The following is a 24,846-nucleotide window of genomic DNA, read 5'->3' on the forward strand; positions in this document are numbered from 1 at the left end:
CTAGTAGGTTCAGCCGGGGTAAACTTATCTCTAGCAGTCCTAGTAAATCTCGAACACTGATACTGTTAGCAATATTTTCACTACAGCGGCAATCGGTCGAATGGCGAACTCTTGTTAGCGGAGCTCAGTCTAGATTTTCGTCGACTTATATATATATATATATATATATATATACATATATGTTGGTGCGCACTGTAATCAATGTACCAGGGAAATACCAGCCTTGAAAAGTGCATCATCTTTATATGCAAATTAAATTGAAGCATTAACGCGGAAAGTACCTAATAGCAGATTAGAGGACCACCTGCAGACTTGGCCCCGTGCCCGCTCTTCATGTCTTCATTCCACAATACCGAAGCCAAAGGCGGAGATGTGCATAAAAATTCCGAAATGGCAAAGTATACGGCGCAATACAGCATAAAATGGAATTCTACTAAGTTACACTAATTAGATTGCAACCATGACTACCGTAAAAAAAATTTCAACAATTTAACAAGTGCGCAGACACTATGTGTAAGTAATTTATAGATAGATTACACTATATGCAACACAGAATTGATCAATATTTTATATAATAAGAAAACGTAGTGCTAATATGAAGACAGTTTTCTGTGTTTCGATATTGGGATAAGCCTGTCTCTATTGGAGCAATAAAATATTAGCCTGTCGTCGACTTACCCCTGTGGAATGTGGGAGATAAGCTCGATGTGGTTGTACAACGCCCAAAAATCTTCAACTGTTGAAAATGTCGTAATTTCCAGAAGGTTTTGATCCCATGGCTAAACAGAGACAAATCAGAAAGGAGGCATTGTTATATTTCTGATACATACTCTGCCATTCTACAGCGATATTACTACAGGTAAGCACATTGGACAAACCTGTGATCTTAAATGATAATCCAAAAGACAGCTGCTTGAAATTATGAAACGATTTTTATCACAACAACAACAAATATTGCACACACAAACAAGATGGTGGCTCTATAAGAAAAATGAGAAAAGCTTTATACACACCGACCGTAATTGAAATATACCTTGGATTTATCGTTTTTGTAGAACCAAAACGTCCAACTATTTTGGAGGGGGTGTTTGACCTGCATAGCGGCAGGCACGTTCTCCTTTTGTTCGTTGTTCTGGAAACACCGAAATCAACAACTATTCAGTGAACGTTAATCTGATCAAATAGCATCGACTTGATTCTACTAAAGTGTGTAGATTATTCTATAATAAGTCTGTAGAGATTTCGACTCACAACAAGTCGTCTTGAACATAAGTAGATATTTTCCGTAAGGCCTGCAAGATTGTGAAATGAAAATAACAACCCGGACTGAACAAGCGAATATAAAGCAAATTGCTAACAGTTTTCGAAACACTCACAGTATATCAATAGACTTTTCTTCCGTCCCAAGCCTAGGCGTGATGTTAACTAGATTCGCTCGTTAGCAACGGGTTGGTTTCCCAATTCAATAAAGCCACTTTACACTCATCACATCTTACAGACACCAAGCACCTACGAGTTCAAACTACCAAGCTCAACGGATTTGAACGTTCGTAAAAATGAAACAATAGGTCTACTGAGCTCAGTATTTTGGACTCGGTGAGCCAGCCAAGCCTTCGGACGAATGCCGTCATACCTATACCTCAACTCTGTATTGTATTGACACTTTTTTTCTACTACATATGACGGATACACACGATATATATAAGTATTTTTTTCTAGTACGAGGCTCTGTGCAAAAAAGAGTAAATTTTTCGTACAGAGCCTCAGAGAGGTCAATTTGTTACGTGCGTGAAAAATTGGTCGATAGATATTGGACGGCGTTCCTGACCAAATAAAAATTGAGTGCGTCTTCCACTAAGCAGGTGCCTTTAGCTTCAAACTTGCCTCCTCTCAGTTTCGCGTTCCAACTCGCCAGATTTGTTTTATAAAAAAGTTACTTTTGATCCCATAGCACTAAAAAGAACCTCAGAGGCTTTAATACGAGCACTACAACTCCATATGCTCTATGCAAACAGCTAGGTTTAGCAGCGTAAAGTGCGCTACGACTTAATCCTAGCCAATTTTGAACACTGAGCAGTGGTCCATCGACGTGCCGTGAAGTCGCTAACGACAAACGCAACACATTTTACATTAAAAGTTAACATTAGTTCAACTTCCCTGTTCCTACCAAAAAAGCAATCTGCTCTAGATCTCGAATAAACGCCCTCAGATTTTGCTTTTATTGCTTCAGCATTGACAGGCTTGCTTAACAGATATTAACACATACGTTGACAACAAAACGGTCATCTTTTGTTCTATGAGGCGCTGTGTTTGTGACATTTATTTGAGTTGAAACTGCTCGGACAGTTATTGAAGATCTCTAAACTGGTATCGGCTTTTTTCTATCGTGCTATACAGTTCTAAGGTATGTGCAGTTTCGGCTTCGACGGCCTCCGGGGTTAGAACGACAGAGAAGAATTTTGAATCTATACCGAACGGAGTGGTGATCTAGCTTTTTTTACGCTAGTCATGGCCAATGGCGTTGTAGAAACTAGTGAACAGGTTTTACACAGAGCGCGTTGCGTTCAGATCAACAAACGACCTCCCTTCTATATATATATATATATATATATAGGGCTCTGTAATTGGAGGAAACGTAAAAAAGAACGCCACGGAAAAAGAGCGTGAACGCACCAGCCGGTCTTCAAATTATCGATGATACAGTACGTTAAAAAAATGCTGATGCATTTCCATTATTTCTAAGTTGAACAGAGTTCACCAACGGCTGTGCAAAACCTTTAGCACATTTGAAAGTATAGAAATTCCGTAAAATTCTTTACCTGTCCGTCAGCAGCCATCTTGCTAGCACTGTCCTCAAGCATCAACAATTACTGCGATCCCTTGATGGTCAACCGATTTGAAAGGCACACTGCAATTCTATTTTTGCCGAATTTCCTGGTCAATACTCGTGCCCCTGTGTGATCTCGATTCAGTTAAGTCAATAACTAATCATGCACACAAAACTGGTCCCAAATTTCATTTGTAAGCAACTTGCAATTCCACATATACAGCCAACAGTTAGCTCGTGTGTGGTTCGTCAAGATAGAGACTACATCGGCGCGGAAAATTTGAATATTGTCACCAAAGACGGAGAGTTTTTCCTCGATTGCCCAGTTGTTTGACGCATTTCTACATGCTCTAGGTATGTTAGTCTGTTTCTTTCATAAAAAAAAAAATTAAAAAACAAAGTTCTCGTCCCAACAGATCCAGTCAGTTTCAAACTCCCTCCGTCTTTATTCAAAACTCCGGAATTCTTCTTTTCCATCTGCGTCTCTTACTGTTTGCTCAGGCCAAAATCATTACAACAGCCTATAGGGAAGCGTTTGTCCTGCACACGGTAACGTTCTGAATCGTTTCTGGGTCTGTTTCGGAAAGAGATTGTGGGTCAACGTCGTTACCTCGAGGTAGCAGCGACGATTACGGCAGCAGCCTCACCAGCAGAAGCAGCGAGTGCTGGCCGCAGCAGCTGCCGTGGCATAGCAGAAAGCAGCGGACGAAGGAAGAAGTAATCACCGACAACTGATACAACCATCTTGCGTACATAATAACAATAGCGGCCTATAGGCAACGATACGGGGAGAGCGAATGAATGATCGGATGAACGGTTGGACGGATGGACGAACGGACGGACAGACGGACCGACCGACGACGGAGCAACACCGCCGCCGTCAGCACGATTGAGTGAGTGAGTGAGTGAACGGTGGCGGCGACTGAAACATCAGCAGACAGTAGTTGTCGTTCCGATCGCCTGTCGACCGACTTGTGTTAGTGGCGGTGCTGTGGGGTTCGTTGCATTGGTGTCCCCTGCGAGAGAAAGAGGGGTTCAACTGTATCAGCAGCAGTAACAGAGCTCGCTCATCGCATGAACGCAATGTGTATAAGTGTGTGCATGTGTATGTGCAATACACAGTGTTAGTAGTTTTATATACAATGTAAGCAAAGGATACAGCGTAACATATTATGCTTACATATACATGATTATTACCGAGTAAAATTGGTTAACTGCTGTTGCCATTACCTCTAGTACCCTTGACGGAGAGCAGATCAGAGCAGAGAAAAAGCAAAGCTCTGATCGGAGGTTATCATACGTAACATAGAAAGTGCTGATATTAGCGGTGATAATTGTGTCCGTGTGTGTGCGTGTGTGTGTGTGTGTGGGTGCGTTCGTATGTGTGGGGTATTGGCTCGTGTCCTCACAGAGGGGAGAATACCGCCAAAGAACAAAAGGATATTGGGCTGCACACCGACAATAACGAGGATTGCTATTGGATACCCGATTGTCTACTGCTGGATAAACTACCTTCTGCTATTATCTTTGTTGAAATGTTTTAGTCTGAACAGTCTCTATATTGTCGTGAATTTGGCTATATCTCTTTTTCGTTGCTTGAGGTAGCGGTTGTGTAGTCGTTCGATCCTCCACCGTAGACTCAATTGAGCTACGACGACGTCAGAACAGAAAAAGACGACTGCATTAACTACTGTAACTGTTGCGGTGGCTGAGATTTTCGTTCTGTTCTAAGGTTTGTACTTATCAATTATTAAGAATTCCTACTGGGATTGGGGGAATAAACGTCGTTGTTCTTGTTCAACACGCTACCGCCAGCACCAGCGACACCCAGATTGTCAACGCTCAGGACCACGATTAAACGTTGCCACTGAATGTTGTCGTTTTAGTTGTTGCAGTCGTTTGCCCTAGTCTTGTTCTCACGTTTACGCCGATACGATACATCGTTATTCGTTTGGCGTAGGAACGAACAATAGTACGTTAGCTGTGCTGCTAAGACGTCAACACTGCCGAGCCAGTTTCAGCAAGTTAGTGGAGAAATAGCAAGCATCCGCCCAGAAATTTTGCTGGTCCTGCTAAAGACATTGAGCTTTCCACGTTCTGGATCGTGTTTCCGCTTTGCCCAGATACTGTGGATATGCATGATTACGAAATTGCTGGAGAGCGACAGCATCCAACGTAACAACGGCAGAGGCGGCAGCAACAACAACATAGAATAAGGGCCAATAGAAGTAACAGTAATAGCATAAGATAACGACTGAAGACGTAAACAACGGCGACTCCGACGTAGATACTATCAAACCTGTATCAGGGTAAAAGAGGTCAACTCTGATCAAAGCAAGTCTGCGTTTCCGGATGCAACGAACCAATAGCTGTTGGCAAGCCGTTCTAACAGCAGCAGTTATCGACGACGAAATCCCTAACCGAAATCGATACGTCGTCTTTGATGTTGTCCTTATAGGCTCTATTAATCGCTAGGAAAGAGCCTGCCGTCCGGCAGCTAGACGTATGCACGGTTGGTTAGTCAGTCAGTCTATCAGCGGAGGACCTAGCTTCTCTCGGTCTGTCAGCCTGAGACGAAGTTTTTGAAGAGAGCGCGTTGTATAGACAAAAGCACAGTAGTCGCTTGTTGACACTATCGTGCTCTTTCAGCGATGGTGGTGTTTTCACACCCATTTTGACACTTTTGACATTTCTGGCGACACTAAATGTAGTCCGTGACAGATGTCATTATACGTCGTAGTTTGTATCAGCAGCAACGGCAACGGGAACAACAAAAACAATACCCACTAGTGCTGTGGCCAGCGTGCGTGCTCAGTCCAACTCGATTCCGACGGCGACAACTACGGAAGTAGTTGGGAAGTAAAGCAACAGTTGCAGCCACTTAATTCTCGTCTCTTTCCGCGCGGCAACAGTTCGTTGACAGCAGAATCTCATGGTCTCATTGGACATTGGACGTCGCAGAAGTTTTCAATAGGTGGGCCAACAAACCTAACAGTAACGAGGAGAGAAAATTTAGCCATTTTTTTTTTTAGATAAGGGGTAAGAGCAATATAGCTACAGGAATATCTCGCCAACATTTAGCTGCCGCATCATCCGATATTCTATTTAAACATTTCAAATCCATCGGGTGACCTTCCGCTAATCTGTTAGCGTGTTGCTGTTGCTGTTGTCGTCGTTGTTGTCGTCGTCGTTTTTGTTTTTGTCGTCTTCGTCGTCGTCGTCGTCGTCGTCGTCGTCGTCGTCGTCGTCGCCGCCGCCGCCGCCGCCGCCGCCGCCGCCGCCGCCGCCGCCGCCAATTATCTGTCCGTCTCTCCACAGCAGCCGCTACCAACAATTTCGAACGCTGGCGGTAAGAGTGTCATAGCGGCAAACTAGCGGCCATAGGTGATCGAAGAGAGTGTAACTTGCCGGCGCTCCTCCGCGACGGGTTTTCGAGGGCTGTGATTGAGACCGGTTGAGTACCAGTAGTAGAAAATCGCGTGTGCCCGCAGCTACCCCGTTGCGTGACTGTGTACCTGTTTATAGTCACCGCTAGCGGTGGCAAGAGCGGGACGAATCTATCTTCCACCCGCTGGCGGCCCTTATTTCATTCTCTCTTTGGTTACGGCAGCAGCGGCGGCGGCGGCGGCGTCGTCATCATTATCGTCGTCGTCGTCGTCGTCGTCGTCGTCGTCGTCGTCGTCGTCGTCGTCGTCATCGTCGTCGTCGTCGTCGCCGTCGTCGTCGTCGTCGTCGTCGTCGTCGTCGTCGTCGTAAGTAGCTGCTGTGGAGCTGGTGATTGCAGGAACAGTATCGCGCTCCATCGCTCCGTGCCGCGCCGTTCCACTATTACTGTCATCATCGTGGCCAGCCACCTGCCATACAGACGTGCTGGCGTTGCGTTGGCGCGCCAGCGTATACACGACGACGTGTTTTTCACTCGGTATCGCAATCAAAAGGTTTACCACCATCAGCACTCTTACCTCACAGGCTCGCGTCCTAGCATAGGCAGTGAAGTAGCCAAACCAACGCGTTCATAACGTGTGTTTTCGTCTTTGTGATGAAACGCCGACGTAGAGCCTGCTGGTGACCTGTAGATTTCTTTGAGTAGATGTGTGTACTGCTATAGAAGTTGCGTGCCGAAAAAGTTAGTTAGTTCTAAGTCAGTGGTTTGTTTGTCAACGTACGTTGCCGTTTACCTGTCCGTTCAGTCTAGTTCAGTCCCGTTCGTCAAAGCGGTGTTTAGTAGCTGAATTTGCCAACTATACAAAGATAACCAACGGAGAAACTTAGCAAAAGTATATTAATCACCACATATAAGTTGAGCCAGAAGCAACACAAAAAAAGGACATGCATCGATTATTTGCAGTAACTGAATAGGACAACAACAACGGCAGCAGCAGCAGCGGCGGCGGCAGCAACAAATCTGATTAACGACAACAACAACAGTAACGACAACTTCAATGCGTGCTTCACAGGGGGAGGGGGGATGACACAATGCCATTATCGTCATCGGTGTCATCTCATCACCTTCGTTGCCATCGTTGGTTTTCGCGACCGTTCGTGATCTCAGCCCGACTGTTTCAGCCGATATTCTTGATGGTGTGATCCAGCTCATTCCTCGACTGCTAGTAGCGTCGCCATCGTCTTGTTCGGGCTCACCATCGCAACAGCAGCTGTTGCTACTGCTGGCGCTCATTTGGTGAGCTTCTTCTTCGCGCTACAATCGCCGTTGTCTCTGTCATTTTCTTGTCACGGTCGCTGAAGTTCTTCTCTTCTCGCTGGTGTGCGGAGAGTCCTCCTGTCTGAGTCGTCGGCGATCTACGTTCGTTCGGCAACGAGCACCATCGCGCTCGTCGACGTCGTCTTCGGTGCCGCCTCCATTGATCAACTGGTGCCGTCGCAGCAGCAGCGGTAGAAACCAGCAACTGACGACCTACTCCGGGCGATATCCGACGTCGACACCGAACGGCAACAAAAGCCGCCGGGAGCAACAAAACGAGTGAACATATCGACAACAAGTCACGGGGGTTGTGCTTTTGTGGTCGTCATAGTGATCGAGGTCGCTAGCAGTGCTGCTGATGGTAAAGCAAGTAAATAAGTGTGGAAAAATGTGGCGGCTATCGAGCAGAAGTTAGTTAGCCGAGCCAGTGGTGATGTGGTGCTGAATCAAGCAGGTGCGCTCTGACCTGCCAACTTGTTGTTGTCGTTGTTGCTTACGGAGGAGCAGAAGAGCGTCTTCATGTCGTCGGCTGCAGCAGCGAAAAGTTCGAAATAGTGAGCAGTCAGTCGTTCCATCGAGAATATCTTCATCCGTTGTCAGGGTGTCATTCCACGGAACCAGCGAAGATCGAAGGAAAACGCCAAAGTGCCACTCATATGCTGCTGAAGTGAACAACAACAACAACCACCATTTTTCGCGCTTATTGCGTGCGTGATTAAGCTTTCAGAACAGCTTGCTTAGCAAAAGAGCTAACTGTGGCAGTAGCTCCCAGCTAACGGAGGCTGCCGATTAGTCTCTAGCCGTTGTTTTTCGGCTAGGGGCGCAGTAGCTGTCTGGGCCTGCAGTTGATCTTGCATTTGCTTCGCTACCAAATATCATCAAGTAATCAATAATCATGCGCGAGTTCAAGGTGGTGGTCTTAGGTTCAGGAGGTGTCGGCAAATCCGCCCTGACGGTGCAGTTCGTCAGCGGCAACTTCATGGAGAAGTACGACCCGACGATCGAGGACTTCTATAGAAAAGAGATCGAAGTCGACCAGGCGCCGTGCGTGCTCGAAATCCTCGACACAGCCGGCACCGAGCAGTTTGCATCGATGCGCGACCTGTACATCAAGAACGGGCAAGGATTCGTCGTCGTTTACAGCATAACCAGCCATCAGACCTTCCAGGTTCGTGACAAAACAATTACCCATTATGTAGGAAAGAGTAACAAAATCAGCACACACAAGTAAGCGGGCAGCTAGAGTAGAGATACCATACGTAGCCATAGGAACGGAATATCATAGAAAATGCGTGCTTACGTTGAATCATTGTGGTAAAATCAAATTGCTTGACAGGCAGAAAGAGGTGGGCGGGAGCGAATGGGCGTAATAGAACGAGCGAATCGAGAGCTCTTCCAACTAGCACCCAGCCCAGGGAGACAGATACACGGCCTCTAACACAGGCCTAGCGTCACCAAACGAATGATTCCCAGCAGCTAAACAAGGTGCTAGTGGCGGCTCATTGTCTCTAATTAGAGACAGGCTGGCAGTTAGAATTCGAGTTCGTTCTGGTTCGCGAAGCTCCTTGCTCGCGCATCAGTAGCGCTGAATTCCTGCATTGCGGCATAACCGAAAAGCTGTTTTGTCGGGAAAAACGAGAGAGAGCAGATGGCGTGATTGGATTATTTGTCATAGTGAACAGTGTCACACATCTGTCTTTCGTAGAATTTCGTGTGGTCGTTTAGCGCTTCAACGAATTGGATTCATTGTGCTTTTGCATTTCAGTAAACGTCGAATACTTGAGTCGGATACAGCGAACTGTCATCAATTTGTGTGGATAGAAATTTCTAGCGCGCTACAAATTTCCGCGTTTAAATTTAGTCCATAATACCGGTATAGCTCGTAATCTGAGTCGTGAGTTGTAGCTTGTCCAATATGTAGGACAGTGCTGCGCGAGGTAAAAGGCCATTTGTCTCGGGTCGCGTGACAGATGGCGATCTCGATTTACGCCCTCTTTCATTGCTGAGATGGCCATTACCATTTTATCATGGAGTTGAACGAAATACATTAAGATCTTTAATTAAATAGTACTGTGACAAAACAAGCCTGTTCAAGCGGACCTGATCGAAGTCTATGCCCGTGGGCGATGGTACATGTTTTCAAGGCAAAGCTAGCTCATTTTAACCTAAGGAACTTTTTGCTATCCGTCAACTTCAACAGTGTAATTGTGTCGCGGTCACTTTTAAGTAGAAGAGAGTGTACCTAATTTTAATAGTAACGAACCCCCCAACCTAAAACGAGACATCAATTCGGACGTGGTGAACCGCGATCTTTTAGATTCTTGAAACACTTACGTGCGATGTCTATAAGCAAGATTGATCTTCAGAAGACTCACTAATTGTTATGTGACCTATACGCACGATTTTATGCCAAGCAGACAACGAGTGGCATTGCCAGTAATGTAATTAACGAACGACTTTAATAAATCCAATTTTTAACTACTTCTGAACGATCACTCGTAGGTGTGATCGTCCAGAAGCCTACAGACACACACTCGTACACGCCACAGTGTCTTCAAGTTCGCATTGAACGTCGTCCTGGTGGGCTTGTGTATACTCATGCTAACATGGAGCTAAGACATGCAGACTTCTAATTGACATTTGCGTTATATTCTACAATATATGCATACATTTTGCAGATGCTGGGCTTTCGGCAGGTGAACTTGCCCAATAGTGCATCGACGAACTCTCGTTGTCCGTCCAAAAGAAAGTCCAACAGACAACAACTGTCGTATTCCTAGTACCGTCATCATCGCCATTATTACTACAAACCACAACCAGCTTCGTCTATTGGGCTGATTCGAACTTTCGCTGGTCTTGCTCTCTCGAGGTCAGCCATCTTTTATCAAGCAACTAAGTGATAATCTGGTGGCCATCTCTTCGTAGGGCACACGGTCTGCACACATACGAACTGCGCGTTTGTAGTTATGTCAGAATACGAACAGACAGACGAGCTATGATAATCAAGCATGTTCTTGCTACAAACGCTAACCCTACATGTAGGAGATGCAAAATTATTATGTCCCGCATTGTTCTGTATGTAGTAGATTCTGCTTCGCATTGTTTCTGCAATGGTAGACCTCAACTAAGTTTTGTTGTTGTTGTTGTTGACTTGCATTCGCCTCACGTTAAGGTCTCAAAACCGTAGGACACTGCTGGAAACATACCTGCCATGAAAGCACTTCGAACGAAAACAGGCATATATATAAATGCGATCATTCTCAGGCCGACATCGCAGCGTACCGTAAATGTCCGGTAATGAACTGCTGAAATCGCGGTATAGGATTATTGGTTAGGATAGGAACAATACCAGGTTGTGATAGTGCTTACGGCTCTGATATTTGCGAAGTCTTCAACGTTTCCTGTCATCTAATTAAACGTTGACATTAGAAATCCGTAGCTGTGCCTGACTAGCTAAGACTTTGTTGAACCTAAAACTAAAGGAAACGTTGTCACAAAGTTATTGCTCACAGAAGCGCCATGCAGCAACATAAGACTGCCATGTGTTGACCAGGAGCGCTAGCCGTGCCGCATGACACAGATCACAAGCATCAACATAGCCTTCTAGTGGCGTTTCTATCCTTTAACCTTAAGCCAAAATAGCCGTCTCGAAATCATGGTAAGGTACGCCGCTATCTCACAGCAGTATTATTCCCTAAATGATCGATATATAGCATTTGGCTTACTTGCAGAATTATTTACAAATATTTTGATGAACTGCTGTGGTAGCTATTGCTCCCTCTAATCTAGTGGTAGTGGGTGATTATAGCTATGACTACCAGCCGCTGGCTAGCCGGCACTAGAGGGCTGGCGCATGAAAAAATTGCTCTGATTTAGATACTGTTGGCGCGTGTAGCAAGGGCTATTTTCGTAGCTGTTGAAAATCCGAGCGAAACAATAGGGCTGGCTAGTTTGCCGCAGGCTTAAGCTAATAACATATTCGTTAGGTGATAACAAATGGGTTGTTCAATGATAGCTCGACAGAGACATGTATCGGCTCACGTATGTGCACGCATTTTTTCCTGCGAAAATTTTTTAATCGCTTAATAACAGTTTGCCCTGTTCAATATGTCGTTTTTAGAGACAAAACAGAGTGGTGGTCGGCACTGCCCAACGGCCGCCTACGTACTTAATGGCCGCAGACGGCTTACGAGTAGATTGATGTCATTTTAGTTTTTGCTAATTTTCTATCACAAGTAGGCCTCATCTAATCCGAGCAATTTTTCAGAAAATATTTTACACGGTTCCACTGACGAGGTTAAATCAAAGCGAGCGTATCTCGAGCCATTGACGGCTCGACACTCGTCGACTTGCGTTGAGTTTTATTAATAACCTATTAGCTCAAGTAAAAGGGAAATGCTTCAGCAAACATGTAGGCTGACTTCGTTTCTTTTTTTTTTGTCGTCAACGTTGTCATTTCGCTTCTCTAGTTCTATTTCGATCGTGCTGTGACATTTGGGCCGAATCACTACGTCGACCAAACAGCCAGCGACTGGGTTCCTGGGGTGAGTCGGCCGCGAGGGGAGTGAGAGGCATGCAAACGAGCAACGCCTTGCCGTAGATTTTGAATGTCACACGCCAATAAATGATAATCGTGGAGTCGTGTGCAAGCTATTTCTAGAGCGAGATGTATATATATTAATCGAATAGGAATACTAGGTATTCGATAGTAGCCGATTTTTCTCCGCCGTGAATATTTTGCAATTGGACTAAAATTACAGATAATAGCTCCCCAAAGGATACCAAAGTCAAAAAAAAAAGATCGTACAATATTTCGACATCGCATGAAACGTTTCAACATTTGACATTTGCGCTTGAATGGTTATAAACGTTCTTTATTGTATAGGTATTATCCTATGTTTGCTCGTTCGAAGTTAGTCTGATTCATAGAATTCCCGAGATGTTCTCTGTTCCGACCTGTAACTACACAACGTTTGTTTACGTACAAAGCGGAACGCTAGTCGACAGCTGGTTCGGTCGATGTCGCTTGATATTCTATGCATCATTAGGGCGCAGAGCGCCGATTTGATTTGGAACTTCGATATGTAATATTAATACTAGAGGGACTCTTAATTATTGTTATAAGTCCATTGGCACAAAACCACGTTCTCATAGACCTAGGTATATCGTTCTATCTCGTGTAAAAGTAGAACGAAATCTAGAAGAAAGGAAATAGGACGGTGTAGCTGCGACTAGGGGGTGAGTTTGTGTTTGTTTATATTAACAGGTGACGGCGATATTTTGATCGTCGCAGACGTGTTTGTTGTTTACATATTTCTATCCCAGTAGAAAGAAGTTTGTTTTCGTTCGAAACTTCTCGTTGGTGTCCGGGCAATGAATTTAATACTAATCTGAACTGGGACCAGCAATAGCGTTAAACCCATACGTACTTAGACACAGGAATCTGCCGTATTTCGTTGCTGAGATACATTGTTCTTTTAGGAATCCCTATTATGACTGTATCATTCAGTTGAATTATTACGATCTATTTGAGTTAACGGGTTGCACTGCGTGGACCGTACGCGGTAAACCACGTCTCGTATTTGTTTATTTAAACGAGCTGTTTAATCTACTGCGCAGCTGGACATCGCTCCGCTGATCTGCACGTAGTAGAATACTTACGTCATCGTCAGGTCAATGCAATTGGTGACATCATTCAGCCGATTGTGATTCACGTTCAAACTTCGAAATAGATTCAGCATATAGATCGGGTGCCGGCAAAGCAGCGTTGACCGGGACGTCCTCAGCTTCGACGCCGTCGCATCGAAAGGGTGGAGCGCATCAATGGAGCCCTATCGTTCGTTGGAATGGAGCCCACTGCAAAGTGTAGATGTGTCAATACTGGAGAGATCCTTTTGGGCCGTCGTTGATGCGGCAGAATCTTTCGAAATCCAAAGAATCATATTCGAAGCAGTTGCTAATCAGTGTAAGGTTGCCTATTATCGGATTGGCTCGAAGCAGACCCTGAAGTTATGATTAGGCAACATTTCCATTATATTCGCCCACGTTGCTTGCCTCGATTATCTCGACGGGCTGATCGTTGCCGCTCTTACTATCCTTCAGTGGTGATCCGCTATAATTTTTTCAATGCTATTACTTGTCCGTATTTTTAAGATCAAAATCGCCACCAGACCAGTACCCGCAACATACTACTAGTATCCATCCATCCATCCATCCATCCATCCATCCATTCTTGCACACAACATACGTTTACATCGATCGGTTTCGTTAGCGCCGCTGTTCCATTCCATCGAATAGATGGACATACATACAAACCAATATACAGGCGGACGAGGTGCCACACAGCAAATACTGCTCTTACATATACTGCCATCGGCCCATTCGGCCAACAAATGGAGAGAGATGAGATGAAATAATGTTCCCCGGGCTTTGTCTCTTTTGTGTAGCTTTAATGTATTTGTAACGATTCAAACTGCGGAACATCTATAGCAGCAGAGTCGAGCCACCGATGGGTCCTCTCGTCGCTACCCTTATATATTCCTCATGGCGATTTCTTTCGCTTCTCTCATGGCATGAACGGTGGCGACTACCGCTACATCAGTTTCTGCGGCGTTCGGCGATGTCTTCGACTGACTGAGTCCGTTTCGTCGGCGGCCAACTGCAAGCACAAGCAGTTGTCGGCGTTGTTGTAGCTGACGGGTCAGTGTTCTGTTTGTACAGTGCATGCAGAATCCAGTCACCAGCAGGTTTGTTTGCCATTTGTATTGGGCTTACTACCGCGTATCCAGTCGGCGATTGCGCTGGTGGTGCCATAGTCGCGCAAAGCTTCGGCTACGGCTGTGCTCGATGGTTTTCTTTCCGCTGCTGTTACTGCCGTCACCGTCACCGTCACCGTAAGCGGCGCCACAGCTGCCGGCAACGTTGATGATGACTGTAGTGGTGACGCTGGCAGTTGTTCTCGGAGACCTTGTGGGTGGGCCTCTGGGTCGATTAGGCGATCGCTGTGTCTCCTAGACGGGCCCGATCTTTTGGCCAGCGGCGGCAGAACACGGTTCATCGCGTTCGTTCACAGTTGCTTTCGGCCGTCGGTTCGTTACATCGCATTGAATTTTTTGGCCTGGATTCGTTACCAGTATATTCTATTGTATATTTGTGTATATATTGGAACCATTACGGATAGTGATCGTTTTCCGCCACCAGCAGCGGCAACAATGTCACGGTGGTAACATCAATAGCAGCGACGCTAGCTTCCACTCACTGGAAATTCTATAACAAGTCTCAACGGTGGCCTCAGCTCTCAGAACAGTCGTTGCTTGCGGCAAACAACGGCATTCGATGGCTGTCTGGAAAAGAAGTGTTCCGATGCCGTTATCGCCGACCTCGCAACAAAATCATGAGCATTATTGTCGCTGTCATTACCATCATCGTCACCAGCAGCAACGCGGTGATGAAGATGTTGAGGAGCACTTAAGACAATGATGATACGATGCTGGATGATTCCCGGTAGGAGACACGTAAGGAAACGGACAAGCTGAGAATCTCAACGAGCAAGACAGGAGAGGGAGGAAGGGAGAAGCAACGTTCGATAGTTCTCGGTACAAATGGCGCTACTGCTGCTGCTGCTGACGACGACCAATGGTAGTGATCGCATTGTGTATAAGAGGCAAACAAGTTTATTGCTATGGGCAGATAGATTAATAAACGGGTGATAACTATTGACTGCTGGGCAAAAGGGGACTTCAGCGTTGGTTGCTATTGCCAACGATGCTCATGCTGGTGATGGATGACGCGACGTCTGGTGGTAGCGACGCCGCTGGCAATTGTGACTTGATTTTGTCGCTATTGTCGAAGATATCCTTGCTGTGGCAGCTGCAGTGATGGCGGAGTGGCAGCTACATACAGATATGTATTGCACAGCACAATACTGTACCGCAGAGTGTTTACGGACCAACATTGTCATCTTCCAGAAGCTGCAGCGGCGACAGCCGTCACAGAACTGAGCGCCACGCGATCGCACCAACAACAACAGCCCTGAGCAGCTTGCAGGGTATTATCAATACAAACCCTCACATCGATCGCTAGCGCCGCTAAACGGACGACGTTGTGGCATTCATTGTTGTTCTGTTTTATTTAGATCGCCAGTTATTATAGAATCTATATTATAAGAAAAGTTATTATAGAATAGGAAGAATAATACATGAAGGACGAAGGGCCATCGAGAAGGCTGCTCGTTGCACGCTTATGAGGAGGGCAACAATCTAAGGGATCCTTAAGAGCGCGTTATGTCCTGGAAAGCCTTTATTAGACTAGAGAAGTCCGCAAAGTCAGTCACAAGTCACAAAGGACAGTGGCAACAGCAGCAGATACAGAACACTCCTGGGTCTCGTTGCCACGTGGAAAGAAGAGGCTCACAGGAAATGTACCTGCATGATCTTTAACGAAAATATAAAATTAAAAAAATGATTACATACGTGTGTCGTATACGTGTATTGTTATATGAAATCAAGAATGATAGTACATACGAAATATAAATATTAACTTTTTATCGAGGATTTTTAGATAACCAAATGAAAAAAAAGATTAACATTAGGAAATCAGTTTTGCATGGAAACCAGATTAAACCTTCTTTCGCGGCGAGCATTTCGTTGCGTCATCCCTTGCTTTCATGAAGGAAGGCGAACGCTGGACGTACGTTGTCTTCAGACAAAAAGATAGCTTCGCACACATACACACAGAGCCCCATATTAAATGGATGACGATGACGCCTCTTTGAATGAGAGGATAAGAAACTTTAAAGTAAATGAATGCTTTTTCTTAGACTTAATGCATGGTATGTGTGCGTTTGTTTGTATATATATCTGTACGCGGCCAATAGTCGGTGTCGGCATTCCGTTGTCACTTAGTGGGCAAACAAAGTCACGGACAAATAGAAATATACATACGAACGTTGGGCGCTACTACCAGTGGAAAAAAAACTGCCTCGAATTTCTAGTAACTACAAGCATAATAATGTCAGCTATGTCTGACCAAATCGATACCTGTAGACAGACCAATCGTTCGACAGCGGACGCTACTAAGGAGCTTTTGAAAATCTCAAAGGCAATATTATATAGCCAAGTTAGGATGTCGTATCTACAGTATCAATGTGTGCACTTCATCGGCCTAATCCAGTTCAGTATAATCTCTAGAGCGTTGATCAAACGCGTCAGTAATTAGGTGAATGCACGTTATATATAGTACTGGTTATTATTAAGGGCTTACTAGCATTGACAGTACCTCGCACAGAGTACTCTGTTATACGGATAAGAAGTATGTGAGGACCAAGAATAATAACGGTTTCTTGCTGCGACAGGTAATCAATTTTTGGGGAGGCGAAAGAGAGGTGGAGAAGCTGAAGGAGACAGATGGCTTCTCAAGGCGGGGTCATCATTCGAAAAGGGCCTTGCCTTACTGCAGTCAAGCCGTCCCGATGACACTTGCCATGTGTTATATGTGTTTGCTTTCTACAAACCGATCAATCATCATTGTTTTTCTCATCTGCTGAGACGCTGCTTAGCACTGACTACGACCCTCACCCGAGGCTGTTTCATGACGAAGACATTGATGCATGCTCAGTATCTTGTTAGTGTTGATGAGGAACAGACTCCTCCGGAAACTTAGCCATTTTATCAAACGTGCCGATACGACGACGAAGCCCTAGTACTAGATTACCATAACGTTTTTGCATTATAGCATCGCATACATTTTCAGTATCTATAGAAGAGTTTCCAATGAGCGTTTGCGCTTTGGGTTTAAGATAGTAATTAATAGAAAAATAAAAAAACGGCTTGATTATTAATGCCTTTATTGTTAGGGTGGCGTCAGTCACATGATAGTTTTCGATAAGTATAAATTTCATTATAGCGATACAATTGTCATGGCAGACTTGCTTCGAGCATATAATAATACAGGCAGCATCGGCAGGTTACAGTTGGTCCGTATAAATAGTTCTTCGTTAAGCCTGTAAAACTGCTGTTAAAGGACGGACGTAAATTTAATAAATTTACGTACCGTGGCTGCCTGGCTGGACTCGTCGAAGTTTCAACGACAAAAATACTCGACGATGAGAGACAGCGGCAGCAGCACGGAAACCTCTTTCATAAGCGGTCCGCTGCACACGCGATTGTTGCGGCCGAAATGGAGCTGTCAAAAACACCCTATGGTTAGAAAAGATAAGGGTCAATGACCATGATGGACTCCCTATAGGAACACGGGGATCGTCGTTGCATTTAGTGTATTGAAACAATTATATGATGATGAGATCGAAATGGCCTACTCGATGCTCTGTTAACTAAGAATTACAGTGGCCACAGCCTAAGGCAAATTTTGTCATCGGTGCGACGAGTTATGCAACCTACCCTAAAAAATTAATAACATCTTTTGATGATGTCGTTACTATCGCGCGCGTACGGACGTAAATACGATTTGACAAAACGTCACACAGGTTTATGATCTGTACCTTGTGACTATATATAGGTGACGCATTAGGCAAGTGCCTGTTACACAAGCTAACTAACTAAAAGACGATCTTATACAAAGAGCAACTAGAAAACACCGAACATTTCTATCGTTATAAACAATAACAACAGCATAATAAAGAGAACAAGGATTCGTTGATGAAAATTATTAACAACAAATGAAGGCAAGGGCCCGCAAGGCTACGAGTCGTGGTACAGCGAATTGGTACGGCAGCCCTTGCGGCTCGTACAATATATATATATAGGGCGTACTTTGTCGAGCAATGCATCAAGCTAAGCGTTATAGACTCTAGTCTATTCTCTTAAGCGAGCTAATATGATAGCCTGCTTGTAGACACGCCATCTTTTCTATGTGCTTTTGGCGCACCCAGTTCTAACAATGTGAAGATCACGTCCAAGCGCGTACAGTTAGTTGTACGCTAAGCTGGAATATTACGTACGCGTCAACACTTCTGAGAAGTACTGCATCGATTGGCGATAAAAACGCTTTCAACATTGGACCTTAACGCTGACGTTATATTGAATAAAGAAGCCGAGTGAACGATACCCTGGCAAGTCTGCCGTGTCGGTCCACTATTATGGCACAACGAAGGCGGGCGGCACTCCGTTCTCGAACGGTCAACTCTCAACGACTAAAGTGGCTAATGCACAAGTACACTTTCAATCTGCCTGCTGTTTTCTGTAAATGAGCGAATTTAATTTTGCCTGTCCCTTTCTAGATCCGATACATTCGCTTTTATAGGACTTCTTTTTCCATGTGTGTGTTCCCCTCTGTCATCGGCGTGCGCGGTGCTGCAGTGGCTGATCGAAGAAAGTGGACAACGCTCAGGTTTTAAGGGAGAGAAATGTTATTGTGACTATTGTTTGGAAAGTAGATTGACCATACAAATGGACAGTACGACACAAATTGAAGGACCAATTCCGGTTCCTCTCGTTCGCCCGAGTATTGACGGTCTTTTTTATTCAGACGTTTAATCGGCAGCTTTTGTGCGCCTGCCGCGTGTTGGCGGTTCGATCGACATACACCATAACAATCAGTGGCGGTTGTAAATAATGCGAAACGTAATTAAACTAGCATTGCTTTTAGTTACGAATAGAGTAAGACATAGGCATAGAGTTTTTCTTTTGTTACGAGTGTGACCAAGCCCCTGCAATGCGCCTAGCGAACAATGCGCTACACTCGGTTCAGCTTCCATACAACATTAGAACGGCGGTCGTTTTTCCTCTGATTTGTACAATTCGTAACTATAACCACTGCCGAGAGTGCTACGCCTCGCCAACACTGCCCTTGGAGCATTTCTCTGATGGCATTAGAAGATGCGATAGCGAACCACTTCACATGCGACTCCGCCTTTCGGGTCTTTCAGTGCACGAACAGAGCGCATACGCGCAAATGTTCATGCTTCGCATGCAGGAGTTTTTTGAAAGCGGAGAAAATCATCAGTTTCTTTCTTTGTCATATTTGTCCTTTATAATATATATATATATATACATACATATCTATCTGTGTACTATTTTCGCTGTTCTCCACTGCTGTTTCAATGTTGTAGTGGCTAGCAAGGCCTTCTTTCTGGAATGACCTTCTAGTCTAACGTAATCGAACCATTGCGAGGTGCCGCATCTTGTAGCCAGGTACGGACGCCTACGAAGGTCTTATATATGATATTCCTCTCGTGTCCTTTTTGATGCTGTTAAATGTTCGGTCGAACGACAACCGTCCGCAACGACTTGGGCCGGGTGTCGTTGACGGTAACGACACAGACGACATCAGCACAACGGTCGGTCGCTTAGTCACTCGAATGACGTCTGCCTGCCCGGCAACAGAGAGACGTCGTTCGTCCGGAAGTGCAGGTTCTCGTTTTCAGAAACGGGAAGGCGTTGCATGCAGACTGCGATCAAGCCATTTTTGCTAGTGCTGCTGCTGTTGTTATTATTAGCAGATTTAGCTGGAAAAACCTAGCTGACCTATAGCCAGTAAGGCCAGTTAGCCATGTTCACAAAAGGCTATGCTACGATCGAGAAGGCACCGATACGTATTCGTATACGTCCGCGCGCTTGTAGCAAGATCGCGCATTAACTTGTTCTCTTGGCGATGTTGCTCGTGTTATGGTCGGAATCGCTGTTTTGGTGCCCCCTGTTCGTAGCGATGGCTCGTGTTACGTCGCCATCTTGAAAGGGGCACGGATTAAGCCAACAATTACAAACAAGCGGTGATTCACGAGAAAGGCTTCTATTTACTATTACAATGTCGAGTCGACGAAAATCTAGACTGAGCTCCGCTAACAAGAGTTCGCCATTCGACCGATTGCCGCTGTAGTGAAAATATTGCTAACAGTATCAGTGTTCGAGATTTACTAGGACTGCTAGAGATAAGTTTACCCCGGCTGAACCTACTAGTTCTAATCGTTGATGTTATACCTAAAAAGCAGATGGCTTCTAGAACTCGTTCACACAGTAGATATAAGCAAGAGCAATAAGAAATTGTTGAGAAAGAAAAGCGCACTGATAGGGGCAATTGCACGATATAGAGGGAGACTATTAGAGCCAGTCGCTGCATGCTCGCATGCAAACTTGGTTTACACAGGCCCGAAAATAGCTAGACGCATGATTTGCCTCTTCTGGCTCAATGTACAGGCTAGCACAACACGACAATTACAGACGCTTCGCTGACAGTATTTAAATGCAACATAAAGGACGCAAGACAAATATCGTTGGCTTTTTCTTTGTCTCCATCTATTTCCGCTGCTCCTATAACCAGTGATACTACTTTCCCAGTATTAGCTATTCACAGAGAATCGACTCGCAGTTATAGGGGCGTAGGGGCAGTGCAGCTCCGCCATCTTTTCTTACCACTGTCGTTGGTCATACAGTTATTAATTTGAGAACACATGTACTACTTTGCCATGACCAGGCCGATTAGCAGCTTGTTGCTACCTGCTAATTCTTGGGGCGCGCAAACATGGCGAACGCACACGTATACTTACATACATGCTTTTCGATTGTGTTTCGTCAAGTGGAGGCGATTTTCTCTCCATATCTCTGTAAAATACAGAGAGACGGCATTACATCGAGGCCTGTGTTTCATATTTCATTCATTCTTAACGACAGCAAAAAAAGAACATTGATTTAATGATAATGATGCTTAAACCGTGTCACGTCCCGCACCGAGGGACATGCCCACTCCGCTACGAGCATCTCTGTGAATTACTTTGGCTGTGCAAAATCGTGTCGCTGCGAGACGTTTCTAGGGTGATCCTCGTGTGCTTGTCCTCGTCTCCTTGCCGGCGGCCATGGCTGCCGCAATTGTTGGTCACCGTTGTTGTGACTGTGGAAGGTAATCGGAGACATCTTTTGGCTGCCGGGTACGGGCAATGTACGTGGACGTAAATGGCGCCGATACAGGGCAGGACTCGCTAGCAGGCGGATTAAATAGCTCTTGACAGCGCGCGCCGACGCTGCACGTTGTTTCGTATCCATGCTGCCTGCCTATGCTCTAATAACCGTAGCAGTTTCAAGATGGTGAATGTATAGGCAAATGAACCGGCTGACAGCCGTCGCTGTTGTTGGTGTTGATGATAAGAACGGTGGTAGTGGTGATGATGTCGAGGATGACGGCTACGATCGTTCCGTCTCTGTTTCGGGCTTTGAACCGTTGGAGTTGGTCGAAAAAACTATCGAGGTCCAGCGAGACCATTACACAGGACACGACGATGCGATTGATTTTCATCGTATAAAACGCTTGGCTACTTAGCTATTGGATGTACTATACTGGATTAGATTCCGCGAGAGGATGTGATAACGAAAAGTAGTCGAGTATGGGGTTCGACTTACTTGGTGCTGTTATTGTTGTCAGGGGAAGGCAAGTGACGTCGAAGCGCTTGAAACTGAAGTCAACGAGCTCAATGAAGTTTAAAGATTCTTCATCGACAGTTAGCTAGGAAAACTCAGCCATAGGTAGGCAACGGGAATAGCGTTCAAAGGCAGATATTCAAAAGTATTCTATAATGACGAGTAGTACTGCTAGAGTTAGTCCAGTTCGATTCTAGACCAATTGCGCAACTTAATTTAGCGCATGATAAACGACGTATCACCCATTGTTTTCGGCTTGCTTTTACCACTATTACCACACGCTCTACCACGTAGAATGGTCCAACACGATGTATATTCCTGTTTTGTTAATGCTTATAGAGAGTTAGACCCGCGTCGATATCGCATTGAGCCGTCAATACTTCTATTCGTATATATTGAATTTTATTATATATATAACAAATATTAATCGATAAAGGTAACAAGTCGAGCAGTAGCATCTACCGCCATCCTTCCGGTTTACTATCGACTAGTTCAAGTGAACGATCGATCGTTCGCTGTGCGACACGGGATCGAACCTTAGGCCGCATTGAACTTAATCTTCATTTTATCTGCCGGTGAAAAGCGAATGACACGGCAGATTGCCATCCATCTAAATTGATTCCAACGCTGAGGAGAACGAACGCGATCGAAATATCGCTGCGGCTGTTGTGATGATTCTCGTTTAATCTTCAATAGGCCGGCCCGGTGTCTCCCTGTTCGAAAGAGCAAAAGCCGGAGCTGTAAAAACGCGTCGCCTACCAACCAATACCGCTCTGTTTGCTACTGCCGTCATCAATACTGCAGCTTCGTCTACTAGGAGACGACGCGGCCATTGCCGCGTCTCTTTAGGGAGGGGTGCCAATGATGGCGACAGACTCCGATCGCTTCTTGGCCACTCTGCTCGCTTAGAGGGAACGGGCCGCTCCAGGCACCGCCGATCCAGCCAATGGCCGAACAACGCAGCAGCGGCACCAACAACTTTCAGAAGAACAGGAATCCGTCAGAATTCATCGTTTTTTTTTCCTTTGCCGGCGGCAATTCTTCGGCGCCTCTGCTGTTGTTATTGTTGTGGCGTTAACGCTGTCGTGGTAGCATCTTCTGCGTGGTTGGTATTTTGTGAACTTGCTTGTCGTCGTCGTCGTCGTGGTCGTCGTCGTCGTCGTCGTGGTCGTCGTCGTCGTCGTCGTCGTCGTCGTCGCCGTCGCCGTCGCCGTCGTCGTCGTCGTCGTCGTGGTCGTCGTCGTCGTCGCCGTCGCCGTCGTCGTGGTCGTCGCCGTCGCCGTCGTCGTCGTCGTCGTCGTCGTCGCCGTCGCGTTCAGCGATATCAGTGGCTACACCGCAGTCGCGCGATAACTGGCTGTATGGCTTTCAGGCAAAACGGCAGGATAGCCGGCTTGTCGATCGGCCGATCGTTCAGTCGGCGCTTCTGTTCTGCCGCCGTCGATCTGGGTCAAAGCGAAGTAAACGGAGGTGGTAGAGATAGAAGGCTAAAGGGCGATGCCTTTCACGTGATGACATGGATGTGATTATTGTAGTAAATAGTATTATTGATTCTCTGCATAGGAGAGCGTGACCGTAATGGCAACGGAACCACTTCGTTAAGAGCACCGTAACTAAAGAAGGGTCACGCAAAGACTGGTGACGTGAATCAATTTCTACTAGGTGCCATCATCAAATACTAATCCGTATCCTGTGACACAGATGAAGCATGTAAATAAAATAGCTGATTAGATCATATATCCATAGATGCGCCTGTGGAATGAGCTGAGTTGGTCTTAATAAAAAGTTTCTGTTTTAACTGGGTTCACTATAGCAACTGTCGTATACACGCGAAGATCAATAAGTGGTGAATGTTTGTTGACATCCGTCACGTTTGTGTGTTCGTCCATATGTCACAAATGTGTTAAGCAACCCTATTCGTCCACTTGCAAAATTATATCAATAATAATTGCCTAGTTATATCATAGATCTAGGTACGGTCGTGTGCCTTTTCTGCTGCCAATTCTTTTCAGTTTGCCGTTCGCTTCTGCGAATTCAGCTACTGTGCTGTGCATATGGGTGTGTGTATATGGATACGATGGTTTGCCGTCTCGGCCCTGAACAAGAGCATCATTCTCAGGCAACCTTTGACCAACCTACATTTTGTACCCTCTCGGTTAGGTAACTCAGAGAGAGGGGGAGCGAGAGAGAGAGAGAGAGAGAGAGACGGCTTGATTTGTGCGTTCGTCACGAATTAATTATTGTTATGGCAAATTTCCTGATGGTCACGAACCGGCATCTAGTCGTGCGTACGAGCGCGCGCCTATGTGTGTGCCTGTACTATTGATGTTTGTTCCATTCAACCGCCGTTTCGATGAACCAAATGACGTTGCTTGACTATAACTACTTCTGCTGCTTCTGTTGCTATCTGTGACGGCGTTATGGTCGTCAATGATGGTCAAGTCAAGGCCCGATAGGTGTACGCCTGCTCCGGTGTTCGTGCCACACTGCCGTGCCGTGTTATCTTGATAAACAAGGAAATACTGACCAAATTAAAACAGCAGTTAATTTCGACAGCCATCGCGGTGTTGCATTGCATCCTTTGTCACTCACTAGAGCACAGGTTACGCAAAGCTCCATGTAAAACTGGACAGAATTACGAGCCATGACGTCTATGGCTGATTGCATTGTCAGCGTTTCATTCTTCGATCAAGTAGCATCCTATTCTGCGACTCAATTCTTGGCGCGCAACGGATGATGGTATCCGAATAATGGTGAATACCCGCCACGATTTGAAAATCGTCGGTAGGTATTCTCGATACGTTAGTCGGGTCTTTTATTAACCCTATTTATGCGCACAAATTATTCCTGCGGTGGAATTTGGACTGGCTACCATTTGTCAAAATTATACCATTACAGTTATGAGGCGCTTGCGTCGTGATAGTCGATAGCGTCGGTGCCTTTAAAGCGTC

At 45.5% G+C, this 24,846-nt stretch overlaps 2 protein-coding genes and 1 long non-coding RNA gene across 12 annotated transcripts in view; 2 read left to right on the top strand and 1 right to left on the bottom strand.

Moving 5' to 3' along the window:
* Nucleotides 1-2,990, bottom strand: part of LOC111266474 (eukaryotic translation initiation factor 4E) — a 5,855-nt gene extending 2,865 nt beyond the window's left edge. Inside the window, exons 1-3 of one of the 3 annotated variants that reach the window (XM_022843994.2) lie at nucleotides 2,820-2,990; nucleotides 1,034-1,132; nucleotides 679-779 (exon numbers count right to left, since the gene is read on the bottom strand). In XM_022843994.2, the coding sequence (XP_022699729.1) occupies nucleotides 679-779; nucleotides 1,034-1,132; nucleotides 2,820-2,861 (242 nt within the window). In that variant the 5' untranslated portion in view covers nucleotides 2,862-2,990. Of the gene's footprint in view, nucleotides 1-678; nucleotides 780-1,033; nucleotides 1,133-2,471; nucleotides 2,526-2,673; nucleotides 2,779-2,819 lie in introns of those variants that run through there. The other 2 variants (XM_022843995.2, XM_086970927.1) reach the window with 2 other exon arrangements.
* A 288-nt stretch (nucleotides 2,991-3,278) lies between these two features.
* The window catches only part of LOC111266472 (ras-related protein Rap-2b), a 65,324-nt gene continuing 43,756 nt past the window's right edge, over nucleotides 3,279-24,846 (top strand). For 2 of the 8 annotated variants that reach the window (XM_086970921.1, XM_086970925.1), the window contains exon 1: nucleotides 3,294-8,697. In XM_086970921.1, coding sequence (XP_086827047.1) covers nucleotides 8,425-8,697 — 273 coding nt within the window. In that variant the 5' untranslated portion in view covers nucleotides 3,294-8,424. Of the gene's footprint in view, nucleotides 8,698-24,846 lie in introns of all 8 variants that reach the window. The other 6 variants (XM_086970923.1, XM_086970922.1, XM_086970924.1 and 3 more) reach the window with 6 other exon arrangements.
* Nucleotides 20,004-24,098, top strand: LOC147752680 (uncharacterized). The gene is made up of 2 exons (XR_015313452.1): nucleotides 20,004-22,000; nucleotides 22,332-24,098. It is a non-coding gene; the product is annotated as an uncharacterized LOC147752680 (long non-coding RNA).

This window comes from Varroa jacobsoni, unplaced genomic scaffold, assembly GCF_002532875.2.
Source record: "Varroa jacobsoni isolate VJ856 unplaced genomic scaffold, vjacob_1.0 scaffold_1086, whole genome shotgun sequence".
Classification (NCBI taxonomy): domain Eukaryota; kingdom Metazoa; phylum Arthropoda; class Arachnida; order Mesostigmata; family Varroidae; genus Varroa; species Varroa jacobsoni.